The 26476-nt window shown below is 41.4% G+C and overlaps 1 protein-coding gene, 2 long non-coding RNA genes and 5 other non-coding genes across 8 annotated transcripts; 2 read left to right on the top strand and 6 right to left on the bottom strand.

The window, feature by feature from the left end:
* Positions 1–4525: 4525 nt before the first annotated feature.
* On the bottom strand, positions 4526–8303 carry LOC103696878 (uncharacterized). Its single transcript, XR_015975209.1, has 2 exons — positions 8151–8303; positions 4526–8020 (listed from the first exon to the last, which is right to left on the bottom strand). It is a non-coding gene; the product is annotated as an uncharacterized LOC103696878 (long non-coding RNA).
* On the bottom strand, positions 5514–5608 carry LOC120108147 (small nucleolar RNA snoR109). Its single transcript, XR_005509635.1, has one exon. It is a non-coding gene; the product is annotated as a small nucleolar RNA snoR109 (small nucleolar RNA).
* On the bottom strand, positions 6511–6625 carry LOC120108145 (small nucleolar RNA Z278). The gene has a single exon (XR_005509633.1). It is a non-coding gene; the product is annotated as a small nucleolar RNA Z278 (small nucleolar RNA).
* On the bottom strand, positions 6912–7028 carry LOC120108155 (small nucleolar RNA Z278). Its single transcript, XR_005509643.2, has one exon. It is a non-coding gene; the product is annotated as a small nucleolar RNA Z278 (small nucleolar RNA).
* LOC120108151 (small nucleolar RNA U36a) lies at positions 7357–7441 on the bottom strand. The gene has a single exon (XR_005509639.1). It is a non-coding gene; the product is annotated as a small nucleolar RNA U36a (small nucleolar RNA).
* Positions 7872–8015, bottom strand: LOC120108153 (small nucleolar RNA snoR134). Its single transcript, XR_005509641.2, has one exon. It is a non-coding gene; the product is annotated as a small nucleolar RNA snoR134 (small nucleolar RNA).
* Positions 8304–10307: 2004 nt separating the features above from the next.
* On the top strand, positions 10308–13153 carry LOC120105351 (putative disease resistance protein At1g50180). Its single transcript, XM_039117717.2, has one exon. It carries the CDS (start codon positions 10432–10434, stop codon positions 13129–13131), a length of 2700 nt encoding a protein of 899 aa, XP_038973645.1. The 5' UTR covers positions 10308–10431; the 3' UTR covers positions 13132–13153.
* Positions 13154–21590: 8437 nt separating this feature from the next.
* On the top strand, positions 21591–24552 carry LOC148714630 (uncharacterized). The gene is made up of 2 exons (XR_015975208.2): positions 21591–21769; positions 23327–24552. It is a non-coding gene; the product is annotated as an uncharacterized LOC148714630 (long non-coding RNA).
* The last annotated feature ends 1924 nt before the right edge of the window (positions 24553–26476 follow it).

Below are 26476 nucleotides of genomic sequence, written 5' to 3'. Positions count from 1 at the left end.
AAGTGGACACCAACTTGAGTTTAGAAATAAGAGATCGAAAAATGCTGGAAAGATGAGCTTTGGTGAAGACATCCGCAGTGAGGACAGATCTCAGAGAAAAGGCAATTGAAGCTCAACGATGCTCAACCAAATCAATCAATGGTCCTACAATGATTATAACAGCAGGAGTCTGCCCTAGAAGTGGACCTAATGACAACTCTAGAGAAGCTGCAAAACCTCAAGAGTTCTTAGATTATGGAGGGGGGCATATGCAGGGAAAGCGATGCAAAACCAACCGTCTCTGCTTATAATGAGAAGCGTGTCGCTGCATGCCTCCGAGGGGACGCAAAGCAAACTTTATCATTTTCTTTGGTGGTTTGCTCTACAGGTGGCTTCTTGAAGCTGCAACAGTTGCAGATCCTCTGAAAAATTGAGGGGTGGAGCAGGGGGCGATGCCTGCTCTCATCCACTCGTCTATTAGTGACTGTGAGGTACTGGAAGATATGTCAATACCCTTAAAGAGCTGGAGGTGCTGCGTATGCCTGCAGTATTTCGTGATAGACTTCGGGAAAATGATGGTGAAGATTGGGATGCAATAAGCCATGTTCGCTCCATCATCATATATGATACCTGACTCGGTTTCTAATGCTCGAAGAATATCTTTCGTGACTGTATTTGGTGGTGACCTTGTTGTTTCAGCATCTTGAGTTCTGATTTTTGATTTCATGGTTTGTCGTGAGATAGTATTTGTTAGCATAATTTTAGAAATTAAGTAACAACCTATATTAACCTATATTATTTTTTCTTTATTAGCGTGATTCTATATCGGTCAGTATTATTCCATATTATTAGCCCAATATGGCCCACTAACAACCTAGCCCAAATACCAGTAAACTGGACTTTAAAATTATTGGGCCCAGTTAGCATTGGGCTCGGACATTACAATATCAGCCTATATTATTTTTGCTTATATGGAGTCTGTACACGAATGTACATAACCTTTGAGATGTACCGAGTATAATGGAACAGAAATATAAAGTGCTCTTTATTTTGTTTTTCTCTTCTTCTTCAAATATTTTAACAATATTCATTGGATTTTCTTTATAGAAGTAAATACATTGCTAATGCTCATGTATTTTGTTGATGGAGTACTGTAGTTTTTGTTAAATAAAATTTCTCCCTTTGCACTTGAAGCTTTACGATGAAACTTTAAAGAACAACAAACTATTGCATGCGGTGAAATAGTTGTCTTTTATATTATGGGATTCCTTCTCTTCCATGCGCGATGAAACCACCACTTAAAAATCAAGATGTCCTCTTCTTTTTAATGTAAAAGGAGTTAAGCGACCATTTACTAGTGAGAGATTAAAATTTCAGATATCATTGTATCCACCTATAAATGCTTGTTCTTGCATGTTTGTAGGAAAAATGATTGCCCTTTGTTTACAATTCAAAAATCTTGTAGAAAGGTAATTTGAATCCTGTAATCAATTTCTGCTTCACTCAACTGCTAACTAACGAATGGGGTTGATCTTTATATTTTGAGATACTCAAGAATCACGTATATAAGTATGTATGTATATGTGTGTATATAAGTATGCATGTATGCGCGCGCGTATATATATCCTGTTATTTCTAGTAGACATATTTGTCTTTTCTTGCGGTACTGATCATGTGGCAGGATTCTTGTTCTGAAATTTCCGAAATTTCTTACTATCAGTTCACCATCAATATGCCTAAAAATCCATCACAAACGTCTTAAGATTACATGAATCCAACCTCGGAGTGAAATAAGTTCAGGCTGGATAGAGAATTCAAGGCATAAAAGCTAAAACTCTAACCAATTAACACGAAAGGACAGCTCAAGGCAAGTCCTAATGCAACATTAATCCGTCGACCTGTCTTAATATGACACACAATTGAATTCTAATACAGACAAATTAGCAGTGGACATTAAAATCCTTTTAAAAGAAATAAGAGGACGGAAGAGAGGGAGAAAAGAGGAGCCAACACTGGAGCGAGGCTCTTTCGTCTCCGTGACCCGGACGTCGGCCGGAAACCGATCCCTCTCCGCGTGCTGGACCGCGACGGCGTTGGCAGAGACGACGAACGGCCTCGAATTTTGCGAGGGAGAGGAGGAGACGCACGGGAAGGAATGGCGGGAAGAGGCGAGCTTCGGAGAGGATGCGGGCTTGAGATTCTTGGACGACGGCATCTCCGTAGAAGAAGAGGAAAGAAGCGAAGGACGAGAGCGAGAGGGGAGGAGGTGAAGAGCGGAGTTAACGACGAGCTCCATTTCCTGGAAGAGGATAGAAAGAAGCTGCTTGGAGCTCGGGATTTTTCAGAGTGGCGAGGACATACAAGCGGCGTGGTCGATCGGTTGGACTCGCGGAAGCTGCTTGGAGCTCGGGATAACCCTTATTCCTTCCTTTATCTTGCCAAATCATCTTTTACCAGCGGGATAGTCCAATTACCTCCCTGTATCATCACAAGAGGGATATCATCCTTTGGGTTCAAACGGGTGGGACCATAAATAACCGGGTCCAACCTTGTTCTTTATTCATATCCAACCTAATAAAAAATTGGATCAGATCCAATTCATAGCTATAATTTTTGATTCAACATATCATTCAGATTGGATCGAATTTATGTATAACTCGATCCCAATCCAAAAAAATTGGATCAGGATGGGTCCGAGTTAGATTCAAGTTGGATTCAGTTCAAAGCCAATTCTAATTCTCTCTCTTCGCCGAAGTTCCGATTTCTTATTTAACCAGTATTCACTTTCTCAAATTAAATCATACAAATAAATGACATGCTTGACAAGGTACAGTTGCTGTCGGTGTTCATCAACGCTGCACATCTCTCAAGGACTTTTATTAACTTCCTTAGGCAATGACTCAATTTTTTTTTTGGTAGAAAAATAGGAGGGGAGAGGGAGAGACCAGCCCACCCGCATAGCAGCCCCCACTGGACCCCCCTTCCACCAGAAAATGTTCGATACAAGTCGCAGGTTTCGCGTGCCTTTTCCGACCCGTGGGCTCACCGCCACACGTGTAGGTACGTCACCCCAGCGCCACCTTGGTACAAGTGGAAGGAAAGCATGACCACCAGCAAGACATCCGGGCGTGGGGCATCTAGTTCCCTAATTTAATCGACGCCCGTGCGTTTCAAACCCGGACAACTTGGACGGAATTATCGCCCCCTTACCACTAGGCTACTACCTTGGTGGCAATGACTCAATTTTTCAAACATATACTTCATAAGAACAAACAAAAACACTAAACCAGTGCAGCAAACTTTTGTAAAACCTTATTTCAGGATATTCACAAACAACTACTTAAAATGAAGAAATGTTTTAAAACCCATGGTGGGTCACAGCCGACCCATTGAACCCCCACTAATATTTTTAGGTAGGGTCACATCAAAATTAATAACTATATTTTATACCAACTATTTTTAATCAATTTTTATTATAACAAAAAGATAGTAAAAACCTTAATCCAATTTTTACATACCTACAACAGCTTTAATATTTTAATAACTAAAACTTCTATAGGTTGGGCATAACAACTAAATTGAGCTTCATCTAAAAAGTAGTTTTCAGCTTTCTGAAAAAGCTGAAATAATTTTTCAAAATTTTTATCAAACATTCTTTTTCATCCAAAAATACTTTTCAAGGATCAGAAAATACGTTTTGCCCCTCTAAAAGCTCCTCAAACAAGGCCTTAATTATCAATACTATTATATACCGTTGTAACTTATAATTTTATAATTAAATGTTTCTAACACATTGGTGCTACACATATGCATTGTACAGCCTTGTTAAAAAAATTTTTGATCAAGATTATATAATTAACTGAAATAAATTAAATAAATTCAGTTTAACCTTTATAATTATATAATTGTGATACAAATTGTTATCAAATAAACATGCCAAGTTTTGAAAAAAAGAAGTAAGCTCTTTTTATTATATATTGACATTAAAATTAATTATAGGGTCTGTTTTTATATTTATTAATTTAATTTCCATTACTTTTAGATCTTTATGTACTTCATTAACAACGGGTCAACCGCGGACATAGCCACCAAAATGGGTCAGTTCAGCCCAGCGGATTCACAACATACACATGTCGCCTTGATGTTAAACCAATCAAATTCAATTTACCATGGGAAACACAACAAAAGGAAATGTGTGGAATTTTAAACTAATCGCATAAAAGTTTCGCTCTCAGGGTCTGTTACACAGTGGGAGGCACCTTTGAAGAGCAGCTATGCAGCTAGATTGCATGCTGTCAGGGTTTCTGAGATCAAAGATTCAAAATTTTCTTTCCGTGGTGACTCGCACGGCTAACTTCTGCCATTAATAAATCACTGTTTCCATTCAATCCAACATCCTTTCTAGAAAGGCATTGTTCAAGTTGGTATTTCAATCCACATCTTCTGGGGCAAGGCAAACAACCAACCAATTATCCCATTCGCTCCGCAACTTCTATATCCAGAGCAAAGGCAACCAACCAGCCAACTTTGTGGCCAACACCATATCTTGTAAATACAAGCTAAAATTCATTTAATAAATAAATCAAATGTTTACAAGCTCTCAACATGGCTACAATTAGAAAGAATTGGAGGCTTGCAGACATTCAAGTAACTTTAGGCTATATCTATATATAAATCTTCACTGCAATCACAAAGGAAAGATCTGCATAATAAAAAGTCACACTTGGTTTTCAGTCCTTACAAGATGTTAATAAAGACTAATAAACTCTGGTCCTTGTCACCCAGTAAGCAACAATGAGTTGTCCCAGTATATCAGTGATATCATGTTGACAATTCAAGAATTTGCTGCAGTACAAGACTTTGTGTCATTTCGATCCTGAGATTGAAAGCCCAATCCAAAATACCAGGACCATATGTTTTCAATCTTTCTGATGATCAGCAACAGGGTAAAGACAAATCTAACACCTACTTAAAATCTTTATAAAGCTCTTTCTACAGTAATTAAGCTCTGCAACCTCTTTCTAATTTGATGGGTGGCATATCAGCCATAATCCCAGATCAAACTGGTTGCACTTAGGTGTGAAGTCCAAAACATAGAAGCACCAAAATGTTTCATAGCAATACACAACCAAAAAAGTAATTAAAAAATTAAACGATACAAACTAATAAATCAATATAAAAGTACAAATATTTCCTCAAAAAACAAATAGAGTGAAAATAAGAGCAAAAATATAATTGCAGATTATAGAGAACAGCATGGACCAATAGAGCGACAGATTAAAAGAAAATTAGATCAAATGTAGGCATTGATGACACAATCTGCAGCCGTTAAAAAGCAGCTTGCCTGGATAATGGCCGAGCTATCATCACTTTGAAAAATTAATAAAAACATTAAAAAATCAAAGAAAATGGATAGCTCTTGCTGTGTGAGAAGGTCCTCTAAAAATGGCTAACACATGCACCATATCCTTCTTCTGCCCTTCTCACAAAAAATAAAAAAGAATAAAATAGGAAGCTACTTTTTAAGAACCGATTAATGTGGGAAGCTTGGTAAGCGGGTTGCCAACAATAAGGAGGACAAGCCGACCAGTTTTCTTCCCTCTTCTCTTGATTCATATAGCTACAGCCAGATCTGGCAACTTCAAGACCAGGGCAACCCAAAACCCTAACCTTGGTACATGTAGCGCAAATCCTAACCATCATTATAAAATCTACCACATAATATCAGGAGAAAACGGAGAAAAACCTAAAAATCAAGAGGGAAAAGAAGGGATAAGCTCTATACTGAGAGAGAGAGAGAGAGAGAGAGACCTTAAGGACAAAATTCAACATCATAGAGAACGCGACCAATAAAGCATACAACAAAACAATAAGGTTCACATATTCCATCAATAAGCTCCACCAAAAAAATGTAGAGAAGCAAAAAAGCTGAAGTGTCGACATGTTAGTCCAATGATAACCTCAGAATGAAAAGATTTACTTAGACATGGGAACAATGTAGAACCTCCAATATCAACTATAGCCAAATAGAAGAAACATGTCCTATGATTAGTTAAAAGCAAAATACAAGTAAGAATAATCCCTATATTTTTGTAACTCAAGAAGCAAAAAGATTAATTATCAAATATTATTGTTTCAAAACCTTATCAATCTTGGGAGCACCACTAATTATTTGAAGATATTGAGTTTAAAATAATCTAAAACGTTACATATCAGTAAAAGACAGAATGCTGTGGAACATGTAGCCTAAGTTTAAAATATTACATGCAGACCGAGCTAAAACTTGAGTTGGGGATTTAGTTCAGGGTAAGTTGGCCTTTACATTAGGAGGAAAGGTAGAGCTGCAGATTGTTTTATGCACAAAGTATATTCGCCTTCCATTCTGAAGATGTACCCTATGCCATGTAGTGTGTTGTATAGATAGTGTACATAAGAATTACAGACATAGCTTGCAAGTAGCATCACCAAAAATTTCTTAACAGTGAAAGAAAAGTCAAAGAAAATTCAAAGGGTGAACATATAATTCTCTATGCCTCAGAAATATCTGTTGATGTCATGTTAACTGCTGCTTCCCCAAGTAGGTTCTCCCTGCAAGCAGGGACTTGGTTCCACAACACATCCATTTTGCAGACAAATCATCATTGGCAGTGGCAAAAAGCTAAAAGTTTTGTGTTTCACAAAAAAGGCTTACCATTCAACGACCAAATACTTATGTACAAGATATACACTTCAAAGTGAGTGTTTAAAAAGCAAAAAAGGCTAATGCTTCTACCATCACGTCCAGCTGAAATCACTCCTCAATATTTTTCATTAAAAAAAAAGTATATTAAATACATAAAAGAAATAAGAGTTTAGAAACAGCCCGAATGTACTTTGTTAATCACTATAATTCATACACATCAAGATAACATCATGGTCAAAAAAGAAACAATACCTCAGAAAAGTCCACTGAATGTCATTTGAATGTAGCAGCTCCAAGCAGGTTCTCCCTGTAAAACAGGGACTTGAAGCTATCTACACCTCATAAACTTGGAGATATCATCATAGGCAGCTGGGAAAATTACAATTCCAGCTATCAGAGCCCGCTAAAGTCAGTTCAAACAGATGGATGTGAGAAAACAAAAAATCAACTATCCTAGGTGAAAAAACTAGAAAAAAACAATGATAATCTAAAATGTACCGAGGCTCAGAACAGCTTCCTCTATCATTCTGAAGCAGAACTGGCGTTTTTGAAGCTGTCTAGATTCTCATCGCAGACAATGCATCACAATGAGTCTAAAACAAATAGAAGAATAGAATACCTCATTATCCTAGCAGTTGAATTTTTTCTAGAAAATTAAAAGCAAATCCTAAAAAGATATGCACATTTTGTCGCATCAGCCCATATCAAGGAATTCGACCATTCTTTTCATATGCTTCATGAACAATTATCAGAAGCGCAGGTAGGTTATATCCATTGCCACGAGTAGAGCATTTTAAGTGAAAAATATAGTACCCCCTCCACAAAGGGGAAAACTCAATCCATTTTTTCCCTCGTATCCTGATCGCAAAAATATCATCAACAGCCAATATAGATACTAGAGAAACTTATAGAGGCATCAAACAATATCCACTTGAAGGGAAAAAATAAAAAGGGTTTCGGATCTTTTTTAGCTCATCACGTGATATTGGCGAAAAAATACAAATTTCCAAGCTTTTGTTGGGCACCTAGTTGTGGCGAGAGATTTTAGAGGCAAAACCATGGAAAAAGGAGTAAGCCCCCACGTTAACCCCGCCGTTTTCGCTGTATGCCTCCATGACTAGGCTCACTGGGGAACGAAACCTCAAAAAGCCAAAGGTGTGGAGAGGCAAAAGATAACAAACAGATGGAAAGAAACATCATAAAAAATCTAAAGTTTAGCCGTTACATTGACACAGATCGGTCGCAGGAATTCGTGAACAGAACTGCAACAAGGAACGGCGAATCTATCTGGCACCAGCATTGGGGCTTCCGTCGTCACGGAGTTCTTCAGCAAAGCCCGGGGTGCTTCGTGCAAGACTTCTACAAAGAATCAAGATCCTAAAATCTCTCAAGTCCTAACTTTAAGAATTACTTCCATTCTTAAATCCAATGCCTCGAACACGAAAAAAAAAAGAAAAAGAAAAAGAAAGATTAAAGATGAAAACTTTACTCGAATCAGAAGCGCCGAATCGAGAAATCGGGTTGTTTGGAGGAAGAAAACGGCTGCCCGGCGGAACCCTAAGCCCGGGCAAAACCCTAGAACAAGAAGAGGAGGAGGTATAGGACGCGAAGAAAAGGGGTGCGCTTTCCCCTATTTATAGGAGTTTGAGCAAACCGTGCACCAAACGGGAAATCAGTGTACTTATCAGAACCGGCTTGGCCGGTCTGACCGAACTCCTATAAAACTGGGCCGCTGCCGAAACCGGCTCCATGTAAAAAAGATCGACCTTGGCACAAAGCCCTTTATGTATCTTCTAAAAATAAAATGAAATATTGTTTTTTTTTCCAAAAATATCATTGTGCTGGAACTTTAGACCTGCTCAACCGTCAGGTAGCCCATCCAAGCCGGATACATTTTTGGACTGGTTTGAGCCTGATTTTTCAGCTTGGTGGGTTGGACTAGGCCAAAAATTTAAGCCCATCCTTTAAATAGGTCAAGCTCGAGTTTGCAACAACCCGACCCAAACCCCAATTTTTTAAATTAATAAATATTATATCTATTATATAAATAGTTATGGTGATCCATGCTAGACTTGTCTAATTAGGTGAAATTTTTGAATTAGATCGAGCTATTTGATATCTTTTAAGGTTTCAGGTTCATTTCATTGCTAGGCACCAACAGTTAGGGTTAGCTTCTCCTCCTTGCCTCCTCGCCTCAATTAGACAACCCTCTACCTTATTAGGCCATCGGCCACTGACCACTAATGAGGCCCCCACCCCTTAACCTAACAACCCCACGCCAACTATCAGCTTCTTGCCTTCTCTAGCCTTTCCATCATTGGACAAAAAGAATCCATCCTCTCCTCTCATCTTGTCTACCTCTGATGAAAAATGTCCACCGACCACCATACCTTAGTCTCCATGCTTAAATTTTTTGCTGCATAGCGCATCAACCAACTCTTTTACAGTCGGCCTATTTTTCTAAGTCTGATCACAGCTCAACCTTAGCAAGCGATGCTACATGGCTAATTAGTAGAAGGGATGTTAACGGCTCTCAATCTTCGTTCTATATTCTAAACCAAGTCAATTTTTCATGCTTCTCTTGCTAGGCCTCATAGGGGCTACGGTCCTACAAATTCTAAGAGAAAAGTAGAGGCAAACTTGAGGTGAAATGGGCTTAATTGCTTGTCGTCAAATCATATTTAGAATTCTTTATTGCACCATTGTGCGTAAATGCGGGGCTATACTAGTAAAAATGCGGAAGTGATGTCTAGGTTAGCTTGGTACATCACATGTAAACTTCTTAAGAATTATATTGCCCAAAAAAGCCCAAATGATGGACAAATTTTGAAACTCCACAAAACCAGAGGTTTGGGCTAGAAGCCTGAAACTGGATAAGTAGCGGTCTCGAAGCTAGAAGGTAGATCCAAAGACTGAGTGAGGCCAATCCCGCTTCTGATAAAATGATGTAGCATCTTAAGCTGAGCCTAGCACGAATCTAGCTCGACCAACCCGATTAGCAAGTCCCGCTCGAATCAATCATTGTACAATAAAATTAACAAACAACACCTCGGTCCGCGCTTTATACAATGGAGGTATAATTTTTTTTTCAGTATTTATTGGCCTTTGTTAAAAGTTGTAATGACCTCTATACATTCATATTCGAAAAAAAAAAAGAGGAGACTTCGATGCATTATTCCCATATTTGTAAATTTACTATGGGCTTAGATTAAATCTCCTTCTAATTACATTTGAAGGTCATTGTAATCTTTACTTCTTTTGAAAACTTTTTTTTTCTGTTCTTAATATATTTTTCATTAAGGAACAATAATGATACTTCATTGCAGGGAATGTTTTCTCCTGTCATCAAGGACCACTTCATCTTGATTCATAGACTCTCGTGGAAAAATAAAAATACAGAAACAACAACAATGCAAATAGACTCTTAGATTTGATTAAAAAGGACGTAAAAAATTTACTAAATTGCAACTTGAGATTACTTATTATTTGATTGGAAAGGACCGTAAGAAATTTACTAAATTGCAACTTGCGATTACTTGTGCTGGTCAAACCACTACCGTTTAAATATATAGCTGTTTACCATTTACTTGCGATTACTAAATCTTTTGACTTCTATGTACAACTTGACAAATGGGATCCAGGGGAGGCCCATCTGTGCTGTAGCAGCAATCATGGCTGGATGCCTTTAGAGCAAGCAGATCTTGCAGATCTAGATGTGTTTCTGAAGCTATAATCTCACTTCCTTTTGGGAAGGAGAACTGAGAGCAGAAATGGCTGAGGCTGTTGTTTCTCTTGTGGTGCAGAAACTCGGAGACTTCCTAATCCAAGAAGCCGAATTTTTGTATGGAGTCCGTGGCCAAGTCAAGTGGATACAGGATGAATTGCGGGGAATTCAATGTTTCTTGAAGGACGCTGACAACAAACGGAAGGGGAACGATGAGAGAGCGAAGAATTGGGTGAGAGATGTCAGAGATGTTGCTTGCGACGCTGAGGACGTCGTCGAAACATTTGTGCTCAAGATCGAGAGACGGCGGAGGCGGAGAGGCTTCGGGGGCCTTGTCATTAGGTATGCCCTTATCTTCGGTGAATTAATAGCTTGCTATAAAATTGGCTTGGATATTTCAGAGATCAAGTCAAGGATCCTTGACATCTCCGATCGTAGAGCTCGATATGGCATCGCCAATATAGGTGAAAGTGGGGGAGCAGGGGGGAGCCATGCAGATGAGAGTGTGCAAGCGCGGCGGCGGATATTACCACATGTTGATGACTCAGATACTGTAGGTTTCGAGGATGACAGGAAAGCAATTGTAGAGCAATTACTCGATCCGAGAAATACACGGCTTTGCGTGATCTCGATAGTTGGAATGGGTGGTCAGGGCAAGACTACACTTGCTAAAAAGGTTTACAATACCGGCGAAATCAAGAGAAGCTTTGAGAAATATGCGTGGATATCAGTTTCTCAGGACTATAGTGGGACAAAGATTTTCAAGAACATCATGAGGAAAATTATGGGAATTTCAGAGGAAGAACTGGATAGGATGGAAGAAGATGACTTGAAAGAGAAGCTGCATGAGTTCTTGAAAGACAAGAGATATCTGATCGTGATGGATGATATATGGAGTACAGAAGTATGGAAAAAAATTGTGCCAGCCTTTCCAGATGCGAAGATTGGAAGCAGAATCATTTTCACTTCACGTTTGATAGATGTTGCAAAATCTGCCGATCCAGATTCCCCACCCTATGAGTTAAGGTTTTTAGATGGACAGGAGAGCTGGGAACTCTTTCTTAGGAAGGTTTTTCCAAATCAAGATGTTAAAACGAGCTGCCCTGAGAACTTGGAGATGTTGGGTCGAGAACTTGTGAAAAGATGTGGTGGTTTGCCTCTTGCTCTTGTTGTGCTTGGAGGCATGCTATCGAAAAAAGATAAAAATCCTGTCGTATGGTCAAAAGTGAAGAAGAGCTTGAAATGGGAGGCAGACAAAGATGGCAAACAATGCTTAGATGTACTGGCTTTGAGCTATGAAGACCTACCTTACGACCTAAAATCATGCTTTCTCTATCTGGGTTGTTTCCCCGAGGACTCAGAGATCAGAGCTTCTAAACTCATTAGGTTATGGACTGCAGAAGGCTTCATTCCGGCAAGAGAGAGGGAAACTTTAGAAGAAACAGCGGCAGATTACTTGGAAGAGTTAGTCCAGAGGTGCGTGGTTCAAGTTGTGGAAAGGAGGTCTGATGGAGGTGTTAAGACCTTCCGAGTTCACGATCTCCTGCGTGAATTGTGCATATCGGAAGCAAAAGAGGCTCGATTTGCCGACGTTTATAGCACCGAAGATCAGACAACCTCAAGTGCTTCACGCCGTGTGGCTTTATTCCACTGCAGTGCTGATCATGTACTGGAGTCTCTTAATTCTTCTTCTCAATTCCTGCGCACTCTCGTAGGCTTCAATTGGCATGCAAGCACTGGCCCTGTAGACCTGAGGCTACACAGTCTGAAGTTACTGAGAGTGATTGATCTGGAAGGGGCGTCACTTCAGGAGCTGCCCGAGGAAATCAAAAGCATAATCCATTTGAGATATTTGGGGCTGAGAAGGACCAGGGTGTCAGATATTCCACCATCCATTGGAGATCTTTGCTATCTACAAACTCTTGATGTAAGGCGGACTCCTGTAAGGTCTTTGCCTGATGCATTTTGGAAGATTCGTTCACTAAGGCATGTATTCTTTAGCCGGGCTTGCGCGATCCCGATCCCAAGAAAGATCTGTGCTGCAAAGAATCTGCAGACCTTGAAGGAAGTACGTGGTGGATCATGGATTGAGAAGCAACTGCCACAACTGACCAACCTTCAGAACCTCACGATCCTTGATGTTTCAGATTTAGATGAAATGATGCTGTTTAATTCACTCAAGAACCTGAGTTCTCTAGTTTCATTAGCACTCCGAGGAACTTTGATCCCCACCGACATCATTCCGGCGTTATCAGGACATGAGCACCTTCATGCTTTGCGTCTAAGTGGACCTATGTCAAAGAGGCCACAATTACCCAACAGCAATGAATTCCCTCAGAACCTCACCAAGCTCACATTGCAGGGATCTAATCTAGAAGTGGACCCAATGGCAACGCTGGAGAAGCTGCAAAACCTTAGAGTCCTTCGCTTGAGGTTTGGGGCATATGCAGGGAAAGAGATGATCTGCTCTGCAGGTGGCTTCTTGCAGCTGCAATGGTTGCATCTCCAGGGTCTGAGGGCACTGGAAAATTGGAGGGTGGAGGAGGGGGCGATGCCTGGTCTCATCCACCTGTCTATTGTTGACTGTAATGCACTGAAGATGCTTCCACAAGGACTAAGATATGTCACTACCCTTAAAGAGCTGGAGCTGGTGTTTATGCCTGCCACATTTCGTGATAGAGTTCGGGAAAATGGTGGCGAGGATTGGGTTGCGATAAACCATGTTTCCTCCATCATCATAAAATGATATCTGACTCAGTTTCTAATGCTGGGAGAATTTCTTTGCGTGATTGCATTTGGTGGTTTCAGCCTCTGAAGTTTTAGTTTTCGATTTCTTGATTTGTCGTGATAGTATTCATACGATTTTCTTGATGGCAGTAGATGCAGCTCGTCAATGCTCATGGATTGTGTTAATGGTCTGCGATTTCTGTTAAATAAAATTGTTCCCTTTCCACTCGAAGCTTTGCCATGAAACTTCAACGAACCACAAACTACCGTATGCAATGAGAGTTGTCCTTTATATGCTATGAGATTGCTTCTCTTCCATGTGTGATGATACAACCTATTAAAAAATCAAGATGTCTATTTAAAAAAAAAAAATGAAAAAGGAGCTAATCCGCCCGTTTGTTATGGAGAGATTAAAATTTCAGATATCATTGTATTCAACTGCAAGTGTTTGTTCTTGCATGTTCGTAGGCAATATGATTGCACTCTTGATCTTTGTAGAAAGGTAATTATAATCCTGTGATCAATTTATCCTCCAATTAACTTCTAATTAACCACTGAGGTTGATCTTGATCTTTTGAGATACTCGATAGTCCGAACCTGCGCATTTAATTCTTGCTAGTTTTGTATTTTCTACTTGATTACATCTGAGCAAACCTGTTTCTTTTCTTCTTGTTGGTGTTGCCTTCAGCATGAGAAATCTTGGCAAAATTGTTATGGGCATGGGATTGAACACTCGTACCATATGAATTAGTAGCCAAAAAATACCTTTCTTAGTCTCTCGAACTTGACCTCGTTAGGGTGTTCTATCACATTCCTATTGAGTAAACATAACATGGCCGGAACAATTTCCAAAGATATATATGAATTGCACATGTTATGAATAAGATAAGCAAAACTGATGATCTTGAAGAGTTTTTGCAGAACCGCGGCAGCCTCTGCAGGTGTAGCTTCAGATCTTAACGTTTCATAAGAAAAAGCACAAATAGCAGCCTCATATGGTAAATTATTTCATGCCTTACACTCGTATTATATATTCAGCTCCAGAATTGATCGCAACCCCGGCCGAATCCTGCGCATTTAATTCTTGCTAGTTTTGTATTTTCTACTTGATTACATCTGAACAAACCTGTTTCTTTTGTTCTTGTTGGTGTTGCCTTCAGCATGAGAAATCTTGGCAAAATTGTTATGGGCTTGGGATTAAAAAAATTTGATTAAATTCATGAATGGAGGGCATGCGGTTTTCTTCCATTGGTTAAAGTTCATTTTTCCTTAATATCACCTATCATTTGTTATAGGATTGAGCAGTCATTTATTATAGGGTTGGGCAGTCCCTATAACAAATAAAAGAATCGATAAGAGCTTCCGCTTCTATACACCGGCGGGGGGGGGGGGGGGGGAGATCGGAGTTGGAATACGAGTGGAGTTTGTGTGCGAGTACATTGGAAAGGTTTTGAACGATGAGGAGACGGGAACAGAAGAGGGGAAAGGTTCTACTCTTCCATCGCATTTGTTCTTGTGCTTAAATCTGTCTTGTTATTTGTTAAGAAGCCTTTTAAGTTCTCCAAAATTTTGGGGTAAGACCATGATCGATGCAGCTACTTGTACGATATTGATGATCACATTGATGGAGCCAGAGTTTTCTGGGAAGAGATCGAACCATGTGTGATCGATGCCATAAAATATGGGAATGTTTCTCGGTTTATTAATCACAGGTAATAACATGGTGTTTTTTGTTATAAATGAGAGAGAAGCAGCATGTCTTGTAGCATAGTTGTGCACCGAAACTCTTCCTTTGGCTATATCAATTATTTATTGTTAGCTTTTGCCATCTCTCAATTACATCAAAGCGCAGAGGAGATGAAGCTTATGAGAAAGGCTGGCATTACTGTTGTTGGTCTTGGTCAATGCAGGCAGGGGCGGCCCAATGCATTTGGAGGCCTAAGGCGAATTCAGTGAATAAGATTTTTTTTTTTGTAATAATAAAAAAATTTAATAAGTATAAAATACTTAAAAAAATGATATAGAAATATATAGCTATCAGGTACACTATTTCAACAAAGATGCATGAATCTAAAAAAAATAAAGATAGACAAGAAGTCTTTTAATATAATTCTTGAATGGAAGCACGGAAAAGTAATTACTCTAAAAGAAGGGCCAAGAAACTGATTAAATAACTGAGATAATGCTTGGAAATACTGTTTACCATGTCAAGCAAGAGAAGAATAGGAAAAGGTTATCCCATGGCATTTCATGGCCAAGGTAAAGGAAAGAATTTTTTCGGAAACAGACCTCTCTCTAAGAGAATATCAGATACATATACTATCATGCAAGTATATTCATATCAGAAATCATATAAAACATACCATCACATGCCAAATCAAATCTATCAATATAAATCACACATTGCAAATCCAACAGTACTAAATAATAAACATATATATAATTATATTACTGACCAAGTACAGGGATCTTTATTTCTATCGTAATCTAACACAACTATAATACTACCAATCCATACACAAAATGTTGCAACCAAGCTAGACAGATCCTGGCACTTTTTTTCCATCTTCAAAGTCATAAAGAGCATTCAAAATCACAAAATGCTTTTCCATAGTTAGCAATGGATTTGGACTGCATCATGTGGTAGGACCTTTCCTTAAGAAACATGGAGGCAGAGAGAGAAGCAAGAGTGTAAGGCCATAAGGGGCCCTCTACTTTTTTTTTTTTTTTGACACATCGGTACCTCACATTATGTACGCATGAGTGCACCTATAAGAGTCATAGAGAAGAAGAAGATGAAGGGGGGAAGGGATGGACTCAAAACTCCCCTATAGGAGTTCTCCTGAATGGTGTGCCGTGAAGGAAGCGACCCAATCTGCTGCACTGTCCACTTCTCGAAACACATGAGTGGCCTAGAACACCACGAGCCTCCTCACAAGCTCACACATATCACGTAGTAGCGGATGCCAGACACCCCATCGGTGCCTATCAATACTCTGCTGAATCCAGCCGATCATCGTTGCAACATCCCCTTCGAGGTGGTTACACTCCACTCTCAGCACAGTCCTAGCATAAGTAATACCCTCCCAAGTTGCTCTCAACTTTGTGGCACTGATAGACTCATCAAATATGTGTCGTCCTCCAACTGCCACCAGCCTAGACTCGTGATCCTTGATCACAAAGCCCACTCCACTGTTGCCTCCCTCCTCAGAGATACTACCATCAAAGTTGACCTTAAGAAAGCTGAGGGATGAGGGTTCTCAGGATACTAGGATAGTCTTGGTTACTACATGATCTAGATAGGAACCCCAAATGTCCCTGGCCAACCCAGGTGAGGTGATAGCAGCACCACCAATGATCTCCATTGTATGGAGTAAGGCATTATCAGCCACTTTTCCAGAATGCACTATCTTGCTCTTAAATATCTTGTTGTTCCTATCTAGCCAAATGTGATAGTCCATATAGGTGCATCTGACCCCCCCACTCCAAGAAGCTTGGACTCTGTCAGGATTCTTTCAGCTGGCTCAGAAAGTCCTCAGTAGATGACACTCCCTGCGGCGGATCTACAACACAGCCCCAGACCTGCACTACACGCAGGCATCTAAAGAGTACATGGCTGATGGTCTTCTCCATGCCGAGGCACTCCGCACAAGTTCAAGCGACCACACCCCCTCTTAGCCAGGACACCTCTGGTCGGCAAGCAATCCCATGCCACCTTCTAAAGGAACAGGGCAACCTAGGGGTAGATACACATCCTCCAGATCCACCCTCCATCAATCCGCCGAGTCAGCTCCTCACTGATTATGGTCTGTAGATCCCGGGCCCTAACCCTTGTCCCACTGAACACACTCCAAACCCTCCTATCCAAGGTCTCCATAGCGGGTAGTGGCACGACCAAGATCCTCTCCACCAGTTGTACCCTAAAAGCTCATTGGACGAAGTCTTCATCCCATCTTCTCTCTCCGAGCACAAGGAGATCACATACCGTCCTCCCTACCAAGCGATCCGGGTCAACCATGGTGGGCCACCGTCCAAGGGGCTGCTCTGACACCTAGCTATCCTCCAAGGCATCAATATCTCGATCATCGCCAATAGCCCATCTGATGATTGGCATCAACATCGGGGCCTGAGCGCAAATCTCTCTCCAAATGAAGGAACACCAACATCTAGTACGAAAGGAAGATCCTATCATCCCGTCCCCATACTTTGCCCCCATCAACGAACTCTATAGGCTCTCTGGCTCTAGAAAATACCTGGCTGCATGTTTGGCTGCCATAATCTCCCGCCTAGTGATCAGAGACTAGACGCCCAATCCTGGTCGGCTGACAAATCACATCCCTGGCAAGCAAGTGAGTGCCGCACCCTTCCCCCTCTCGCTTGCCCCAGATGAAGTTTCTAAACATCTGCTTCATGGACCTTAGGGGTGCCACCGGCAAAATAGTATTGGACAACAGATATACTGGGATCGAACTGAGGATTGACTTAACCATGGTAACTCTCTCCATCATTGATAAGGCACTCGCCTACCATCCCTCTAACCTGTGCCTGATACTTTGCTCGATGGCTAAATAGTCACCATGATGTAGGCATTGCCCCATGATCGGCACCCCAAGATATCTCAATGTACTACCCTGCTTGTCTACCCCCAGGATCTCCATGATAGCCCCCTTCAGCCGCTCCTTAATCTTTGGGCTAAAACAAACTACTAACTTTGATAGATTCACCTTTTGCCCAGAGGCCTAACAATACTCCCCTAGAACTCTCTATAGAACTAGGGCAAAGTGTCTCGTCGCACAAGCAAGCAGTAGGCAGTCGTCCACAAATAGTAAGTGAGAGACCTGGATAGACGTCGCCCCCAATATATTAGCCTCCAAATCCTGAAACTCGACAGCATACCATAGCCATCTAGATAAAGTATCCACATATCTGATAAATAGTAGTGGTCATAGCGGACACCCCTGCCTTAAGCCAACCACCAACTCAAAAAATGGGGAAGGTGAGCCACTCACTAGTATGGCAAATGAAGGGGCACAGACACATCCCAGAATCCACTTGATCCACTATTGATGAAGCCAAAACTCTCCAAAGAGTGAGCCAGGAAACTCTAGTTCATTCTGTCATAGGCATGTTCCATATCCAGCTTAACAGTCATCAAACTCCTTCTGCTTGGTGCTTCTTGGAGGTCAGCCATAAACTCTTGTTCTATTAGCAAAGTATCAGAAATATTGTGCCCCCTAACAAAACCCCCCTGCTCAGGACTGATGAGCCTAGGCAGAATGCTGCTAACCCTTCTTACTTGAATCTTTGCTACCACCTTGTACAAAGTGGTGCACAAACTGATAGGGCGGTAGTGGCTCGTCTCCGAGGCATTATTTCTCTACGGGATCAATGTGATGTTAGTTCTTTTCCACCCACTAGCCATGCTTGCCGAAGTGAAGAGCTGCTGAACCACTTCAGAAACGATCTACCTCATAATGTGCCAATATCTTCTAAAGAAAATTGAGGGAAAACCATCCAGTCCCACTGCATTGTCCTCAGCAAGCGACCATAATGCCTCTTGAATCTCTAGAACTGATACCGGCCTAACCAACTCTGCATTCTCTTCCCCATATACCTTCGCCATTAGTGTTGGCTCACTGTACAAGCCCCTCCTACTTGACACCTCCATCCATCTAGATCTGAAGAACAGCTCCAGCACACTCTTGATAATGCTGGGGTCCTCCGTCACCTGCTCGCTACTCTCCCTGATACTGCTAGTCCTGTTCCACCGTCGGTGAATAATTATCAACTGATGGAAAAATCTGGTGTTCCTGTCCCCCTTCATAACCTACTATATCCGCGACTTCTATCTCCATAAAGTCTCCTGCTATCGAAGGAGTGAGTGGTGCAACACCAGATGAGCCCTGAGTTCCCCCTGCTCCACCTCAGTCAAGCCCCCCCTTCGCTCCTCTCTCTCCTGAAGGTCAACAATCGCCACTTCACTTTTCTCAATCCTTCTAAATATAATCTCCACCTCTTCTCGGTTCCACTTTCTCAGCCGTCGCTTGGTTAGCTCCAACTTTTTGGTCACTCTGTACATGGCACTTCCCCGCACAACGGTCTGCCAAGCCTTCCTCACCACCTCCTAAGACCGGGGGTAGGAAAGCCAAAACTTCTCAAAATGAAAAGAACTGAAATAAGAGCACACAACTAAGGTACTCACTAGGATAGAGCAATGATCCGATGCTATCTGAGGTAGATGGCTCACTCGATAATCCGGCCAGTGCTGGATCCATCCTACTATGGTGAAAACTCGATAAATCCGCTCTCAGACTCTTCCTCGACCCAGCCTGTTGTTACACTAGAAAAATCTAGCCCTAGTGAACCCTAGGTCGACCAAGCCAGTCGTTGTGATGAATTCCTAGAACTTTCTGACTTCAACATTGTTGGTAAATGACTTGCCCCCTCTCTTCTCTTGAGGCCCATCAATATAATTGAAGTCACCTGCCACAACCATTAGGAAGACCTATTGTACCATGCTAGCTATCTCACCCCACAGCACCCTTCTCTCCCTATAATTAATACTCGCATACACTGCCGAAAGGACCCATGGATGCTCGTTGCCTTCTAATATTACCATAATAACCTGCCAATTACATTGATGGAAAATATCCAGATTACAATTCCCCATTTTCCAAGTCACAATGATGCCACCGGATAGCCCTTGGCCTTTGCTCCACTTGTCCGAGAAGCAGGGGGCTCCGACTCTGTCGGTGTCCACTCGCACCACCGGAGCTCACCCCCTTCTTGCTGGAGCCTCGAAAGGTAGGCCGCAAACCCTCCACTCTCGCCTCCTATCGCTGCTGCTCCCCCGTAGGTTTGGTTCGACCTTTAGGTTTCCTCCGGCTGCTTCCAGCACCAACAAGCCTCACGCCCTTCTCTCCTTCCTCACTGCTCCCCATTCCATCCTCCACCACCTTGGGATGAGGTAGTCTGGGGTTTCGCCTGCGGTCACTACCCCCCCTTCTTTCTGTGGCAAACCTTCGGCCTAAGGAGACACGGGCGCAACTCCGGTCCATGGGGCCCCAGTCCGACCTCCTTCGGGCCCTTATCCATGCCAGCTCCCCCTAGGCCCTTAAAGGCGGACCCATTGACCAGGCCCCCATCCTCCGCACCCTCACTTGGCCCACTTAGCTGGCCCGATCCTATCTCCACCAGCCCATCCACCTTTCAGGCACTGGCCGGGCTTGTCGCCCGTTTCAACGAGCCCAGCCCAGAGGCCACCTCTGCCATGGATACGTCTTGTGGGCTTCCTCAGCCCGCTCCACCAGGTTCATCACTTGAGTCCAGCCCGAAGCATTCCTTTGGCTCGCTCCAGACTTAGAGCCATGGCCCTCCTAGCCAGTCTCCTCTCCTGAGTTTGTTGAGTCATCGGCCGGAGCACCCTTCATCGGCAATCTCATCCATGCCACCTTTGAGGGCTTCTGCCATCCATCCGAGTTGGGTGAGCTCAACCGGGCTCATGGAGAATTTGACCCAGATAGACTCGACGACGGATCCGAGTTTGACTCGGGAGTAACCACACCCGTCCTCGGCCACCCTTGGCTATCTGATGCGAGTGGTGGTTAGCCACGGCCCGAACACCGGCCGTTGACCATGGTCGGACTCACTTCCTCCCATCTCGGAGGAGGTTTCCACGAACATCGGCATGGCCGAGTCCCTGTGCCTATCCTTCTCTGTCAACCCCGGCAAAGGTGGGGGAAACTTGCAATCACCCTCCAAATGGCCGATCCTCGCACATCTGAAGCAAAACGCCGGTATGTTTTCGTAGACTAAAGCCTGCCAGAATTTGCCTCCTACCCTCTGATGAAATTTTCAAGTTTGAGCAGCTTACCAGCATCCACTTCCACCTTCACTCTAGCATACCCAATCGTCCGGAGGTGGTTTGTGAACCCGTCCAAGACCATCGGCCGCCGCCGCTATCTCCTAGATCGACTCCTTGTCCCATTACTCAAGCAGCAGGAAGGGGAGCCGGAGCCACACCACTACCCGATTCACCACCTTGGCGCATGGGGAGAAGTCCGGCAGCCTGCAGTCCATAGCCAAAAGTTGGCCGGCCAATATCCATGGACCATCCGCCAACGCTGCATCTTTGTCTCCCTCACTTCTGAAATGGAGGGTCAAGTGCTCCTCCACCATCGGGAAAAACTCGACATCGTAGTCGAGCTTCCCCTTTTGCCTCAGTTCCCGGTGACCCACTCTGTCGGGACTTGCCTTCCCAAGCTCCGGACGATGACTGCCGTGGACACCCATGCCTTCCGAGCCTTCCCCACCCGCTCCGCCGGGAGTTCGAGTACCTCTGTGAAATGCCTTTGGAGGATCTCGAGCTCCTCCGATGGCTTGACCACATGGGTTGCCTCGGTGGCGCTTGAGCCACCGTTGACCAGGAGGGAGCCTTGCTTGGCCCTCTCGGAGCCGGCCGCTCACTGCCAACATCACCTCCCTCGTCTTCCCGTTCTCCACTCACCCCAGGCTATAGCCTGCCAATTGCTCGATGGAAAGACACTGAAATCGCACGTATATTGAAGCACTTTACCAATAGGTCGCACTCAGCGTCCCCCGATGCTCTTACGGAATGGTTTTCGGGAAAAAGTGCACAACCACCAATATAAACTTAGGCCCTGTTTGGGGGAGCTGTTAGCAGTAGAGCTGTTAGAAGTAGAGCTGTTGGAAGTAGAGCTGTCTGAAGTAGAGCTGTTATAAAAAGCTGTTTGCTGTTTGGTAACTACATTCGTAAAGTGCTGTGGTACTTTGTTTTGTGTTTGGTAAACAAACTGAGAAAGTACTTTTGTATGACAAAATTACCATAAAGGACATTGCATAGTATTATACAACAGAACATAATAAAACATAACATAAATTAATACATAAATATACGATATAGTATAATATTATTGTAATATAAAATAATATTATGTTGATATAGCATAATAGTAATATAATTATTAGAGTAAATTAATATTTGGTAATATAACATAATATTAAATTATTTAACATAACATATTAATTTATTATGATATAATGTAATATATATTATATTTATAGTATAATACAATAATAAAAGTATAAAATATTATAATTATTAGTATAAATTAATTTCTCATAATATAAAATAATATTAAATTATTTAAAATAACATATTAATGTATTATAATGTAATGTAATATAATACAATATTTATAGTATAATACAATAATAAAGGTATAAAATATTATAATTAATATTATAAATTAATTTTCCATAATATAACATAATATTAAATTATTTAAAATTACATATTAATGTATTATAATGTAATGTAATATAATATAATATTTATAGTATAATACAATAATAAAGTTATAAAATATTATAATTATTAGTATAAATTAATTTTTCATAATATAACATAATATTAAATTATTTAACATAACATATTAATGTATTATGATATAATATAATATGATATTATATTTATAGTATAATACAAAAATAAAGGTATAAAATATTATAATTATTAGTATAAATTAATTTTCCATAATATAACATAATATTAATTATTTAACATAACATATTAATATATTATGATATAATATAATATGATATTATATTTATAGTATAACACAAAAATAAAGGTATAAAATATTATAATTATTAGTATAAAATAATTTCCCATAATTTTCCATAAAATAATTTTCCGCGGTCCAGGGGCTCTTCTTCGTGGTCCATGCTCGAGGAGGACCTCAGCGTGGGCCGCGAGGTTGATGATAAAAGAAAAACAATAGATTGATTTTGGAAGGTATGGAAAAGGATTAAAAATTTTTTCTTCTAAAATGTGGTTCAAGATATGCATACAAAAATTGAAAAGAAAAATACCTTTTCTTATGGAAGGGAGTCTGACGGCTAGGGTTTTTGGCTCCAGCAGATTTTTAAGTTTATAAAGGGACAAACTATGTAATTATGTTATTTTAATATGAGCATTTTTGTCAAAAATATAGCTTTCCGAAAAAGCTGAAACAGTTTCCTCCCAAAAGCTCCAAATTGGAGCTTCCTTCCAAAAGCTGTTTTCAGCTTCCCGCAAAAGCTGAAACAGCTTTTTGAAAAATTTATCAAACACAGTTTTTCATCTAAAAGTACTTTTGGAGGACCAAAGAGTGCTTTCTGGCCCTCCAAAAGCTCCCCAAACAGGGCCTTAGGATCCTTTTGAGTACAATGCTGTTCTTTTCAATAAAACCCAAAGATGCGTCTAATGTGATTTTTTCGTCCTACTCTTGCTTACATTTCTTCTGCTGCTTCTCAAAGGAGTCAAATAAAAGCGAAGAAGTCCATTATCTAAGTTTCCAGGGGAAGAGTAATGTACACTCTGGCTTCGACCAAGCTTAGAGATCGCCTCAACGGGAACATCCTTAGAACTATCCACATCATGGGAGACACCAGTTATGCAATCATACCCATCTTCTAGAGACATGGTATTTCCAGCGGTCAAATTCTCTCACGAGTTGGTCTTTCGATAAATTTTCCTTGCTCTCAACGCTGTCAGCATCATCCAACTGAAACAAAGATAGGAGAGTCCTCCTTGCTCTGACCTCATTTGGCTTATTACCAGCATCGCCTCAACAATTTCACACCCTGAACCATCTGAAGCTTTCAAGCTTTGTTCTGCAGAACCAAAATTCAATAACCTGTCAATTCCTCTTCCCCAAATCCCCCGGCCCAGCTAGAGAGAGAAGAGAGAGAAAAGTAGAGAGAGAAGAGAGAAAGCCTTCTTCCTCTTCTCAAAACAGGGGAGGCTCTCTCTCTCCCTCTCCTTCTCAAACCGAGCCATGGAAGAGCTAGCGGACGGCGGCCTACAGTAGCCTCTGGTGATAGCAACGACGACAGCCCCGAGTAACGAGCCAGAGCCAGCAGTCGTCAGCAGAACCAAGCAAGAAGAAGAAAATATAGAATGTCCTGTTTCATGCTATTCCGGCAGCTCACCGGCCCAAATCAAACCGCGGCAATAGCCATGGAGCCGGAAAATCAGGAGGAAGAAGGGGTTTGACCCATTACTTCAGTCCGGCGAAACTTTATGGATGATCAGACGATCCTTTCAGATGGAATCCTGAGGAATAGCTCGGCAAATGCTTGGAAATCGGCGGCGATTCTTGGGTGTTCGCGACGGTTTCAACAGAGGAGGAGGAGGAGAAGAAGACTTAGTTAGGAGGGATCCCGACCTTATCCGGCCAATGGTTGGATCTTTGGGACGATCGAGGAGTGGGGAGTTTCTCTCCGCCTCTTCTGCGATCGGTCGACCACGATCAACAGGGCAGATCGGCCTGGCCTCTTCAGCCCGGCCCATTAGCCCAGAGATTCAGCTGCTCATTTGCTTGCTAGATTTACTACTTGAAATTGTTTCTGTGGTTTCCATCTCAAAAATTAATAAGGCTATTACTGTTCGCACATTTTTGCTACCTTCATTCCCGATTAACAACAAGGGAACACAACAACCAGCTCCCGTGAAGCCCAATGGAAAGTGACTAAGAACCTAATATTATAACAAATGCAGAGTTGTGTTCTTCATAACAGCAAAAAGAAATATCATATGATATGGTAGCCAAAAAATACCTTTCTTAGTCTCCTGAACTTCACCTCGTTAGGGTGTTCTATCACATTCCTATTGAGTAAATATAACATGGTCGGAACAATTTCAAAAGATATATATGAATTGCACATATTATGAATAAGATAAGCAAAACTGATGATCTTGAAAAGTGTTTGCAGAACTGAGGTAGCCTCTGCAGGTGTAGCTCCAGATCTTAACATTTCATAAGAAAAAGCACAAATAGCAGCCTCATATGGTAAATTATGGCATGCCTTACGCTCATATTATATTCAGCTCCTTACTTTTGATTTGCAGTTGTCTTCCAGATTGGTTGATTTGATGGAGCAGATTAATTCAATATATCAACAAATTGGGATGATGGCGCAGAGCAAGTAGACCCACTAGCACTATTATGTGCCCTACCTCATTTGATTAATGTCATTCACATTTGAGCAAGTCCCGACCTGTTCATTTGAACAGCCAGATTCATTTGTAACCGGTATCGAAACTAGCTAATAAGAACAAATCTCCAATTTTATCATTATTGGAGCCACCCTTTGCTTTTTTTCTTTTTCTTTTTTTGTGGAGATCATAACGGGATTCACCCACCGCTACTCGGGCTACTCCCTAACTACCATAATTACAAGTTTATAAGGGAAGGAATGTAGCAGTCAATCAATATGCAACTCCCACCACCTCCCTCTCCCTGTAATCCTTGCAAGTCAATCACATGACCGTTCCATTGCCACCATAAGTACTACAATAGATCAGTTCTAATCAATTTGGAGCTGATCTGGTTTTAGTCCATCCCCAGCATCAATACTCGAAGTAGAAAACGACTTTTCGATAACTTCTAGTGATCTTGTATAAACCATGGGATCTTCCAAACAATTTTTCTTCCAAAGGCAAAGGCTTTCATCACCAAAACAATAGTTCTCAGCCTATTAATCAAGCTGCCAAACCTCAATCACCACATAGTAGAGATCGTAACAGAACACCACTTGTCAAATCTGTGGCAAACAGGGACATGAAGCATTCAAGTGCTGGCACAGATTTGACAAAGCCTATCAAGACACTGATGTGCCTCAAGTTCTTGCTGCTCTAACTCTCAGCAATAATGCTGAAGATCAAGAGTGGACAACAGACACAGAGGCTTCTGCTCACATGACATCCAATCCAGGTATCTTAAAAAATTTGCATCCTTATACTGGAATCGATTATGTGATGGTTGGTAATGGGACATTGTTACCAATAACTCATAGAGGTGAGGCCGAAATTGGTAACAAACCCAACTCTCTCACTCTTGATAATGTTTTATTTGTTCCTGACCTTGAAAAAAATTTATTATCCGTCGGTCAATTAACAACCGATTATCCTATTAATTGTGAGTTTTTTGGTGTTGGTTTTACTATAAAGGACAGGGCCATGAATCAAATCTTGCTGTGAGGCCGAAGCAAGGTAATCTCTATACCATCTCCATGTCCCTAGAAGCCCACTTTTCTTTACGCTTTCAAGCTGTGAGCAATGATGTTTGGCACCAGAGATTGAGGCATCCACAAGCTACTGTAGTTCAAACTCTTCAGTCTTGAGGATTAATAAAAGTTATTGGCCGAAATAAAACTGCCACTATTTGTGGTTGTCAGCTTGGCAAATTCAGCCACCTTCCATTTCTTCCTTCTTTTCATAGTAATTATAACTTTTTTGAAAAGATCCATTGTGATCTTGGGGGACCTGCCCATGTTAATTCTATTGATAAGTTTTTATT

Source organism: Phoenix dactylifera, chromosome 2 (genome assembly GCF_051530095.1).
Source record: "Phoenix dactylifera cultivar Ajwa chromosome 2, Ajwa_hap1_PhDact_Kaust_v1.1, whole genome shotgun sequence".
Classification (NCBI taxonomy): domain Eukaryota; kingdom Viridiplantae; phylum Streptophyta; class Magnoliopsida; order Arecales; family Arecaceae; genus Phoenix; species Phoenix dactylifera.
The sequence above is the reverse complement of the archived record's forward strand: the minus strand, read 5'-3'. Positions and strand labels throughout refer to the sequence as shown.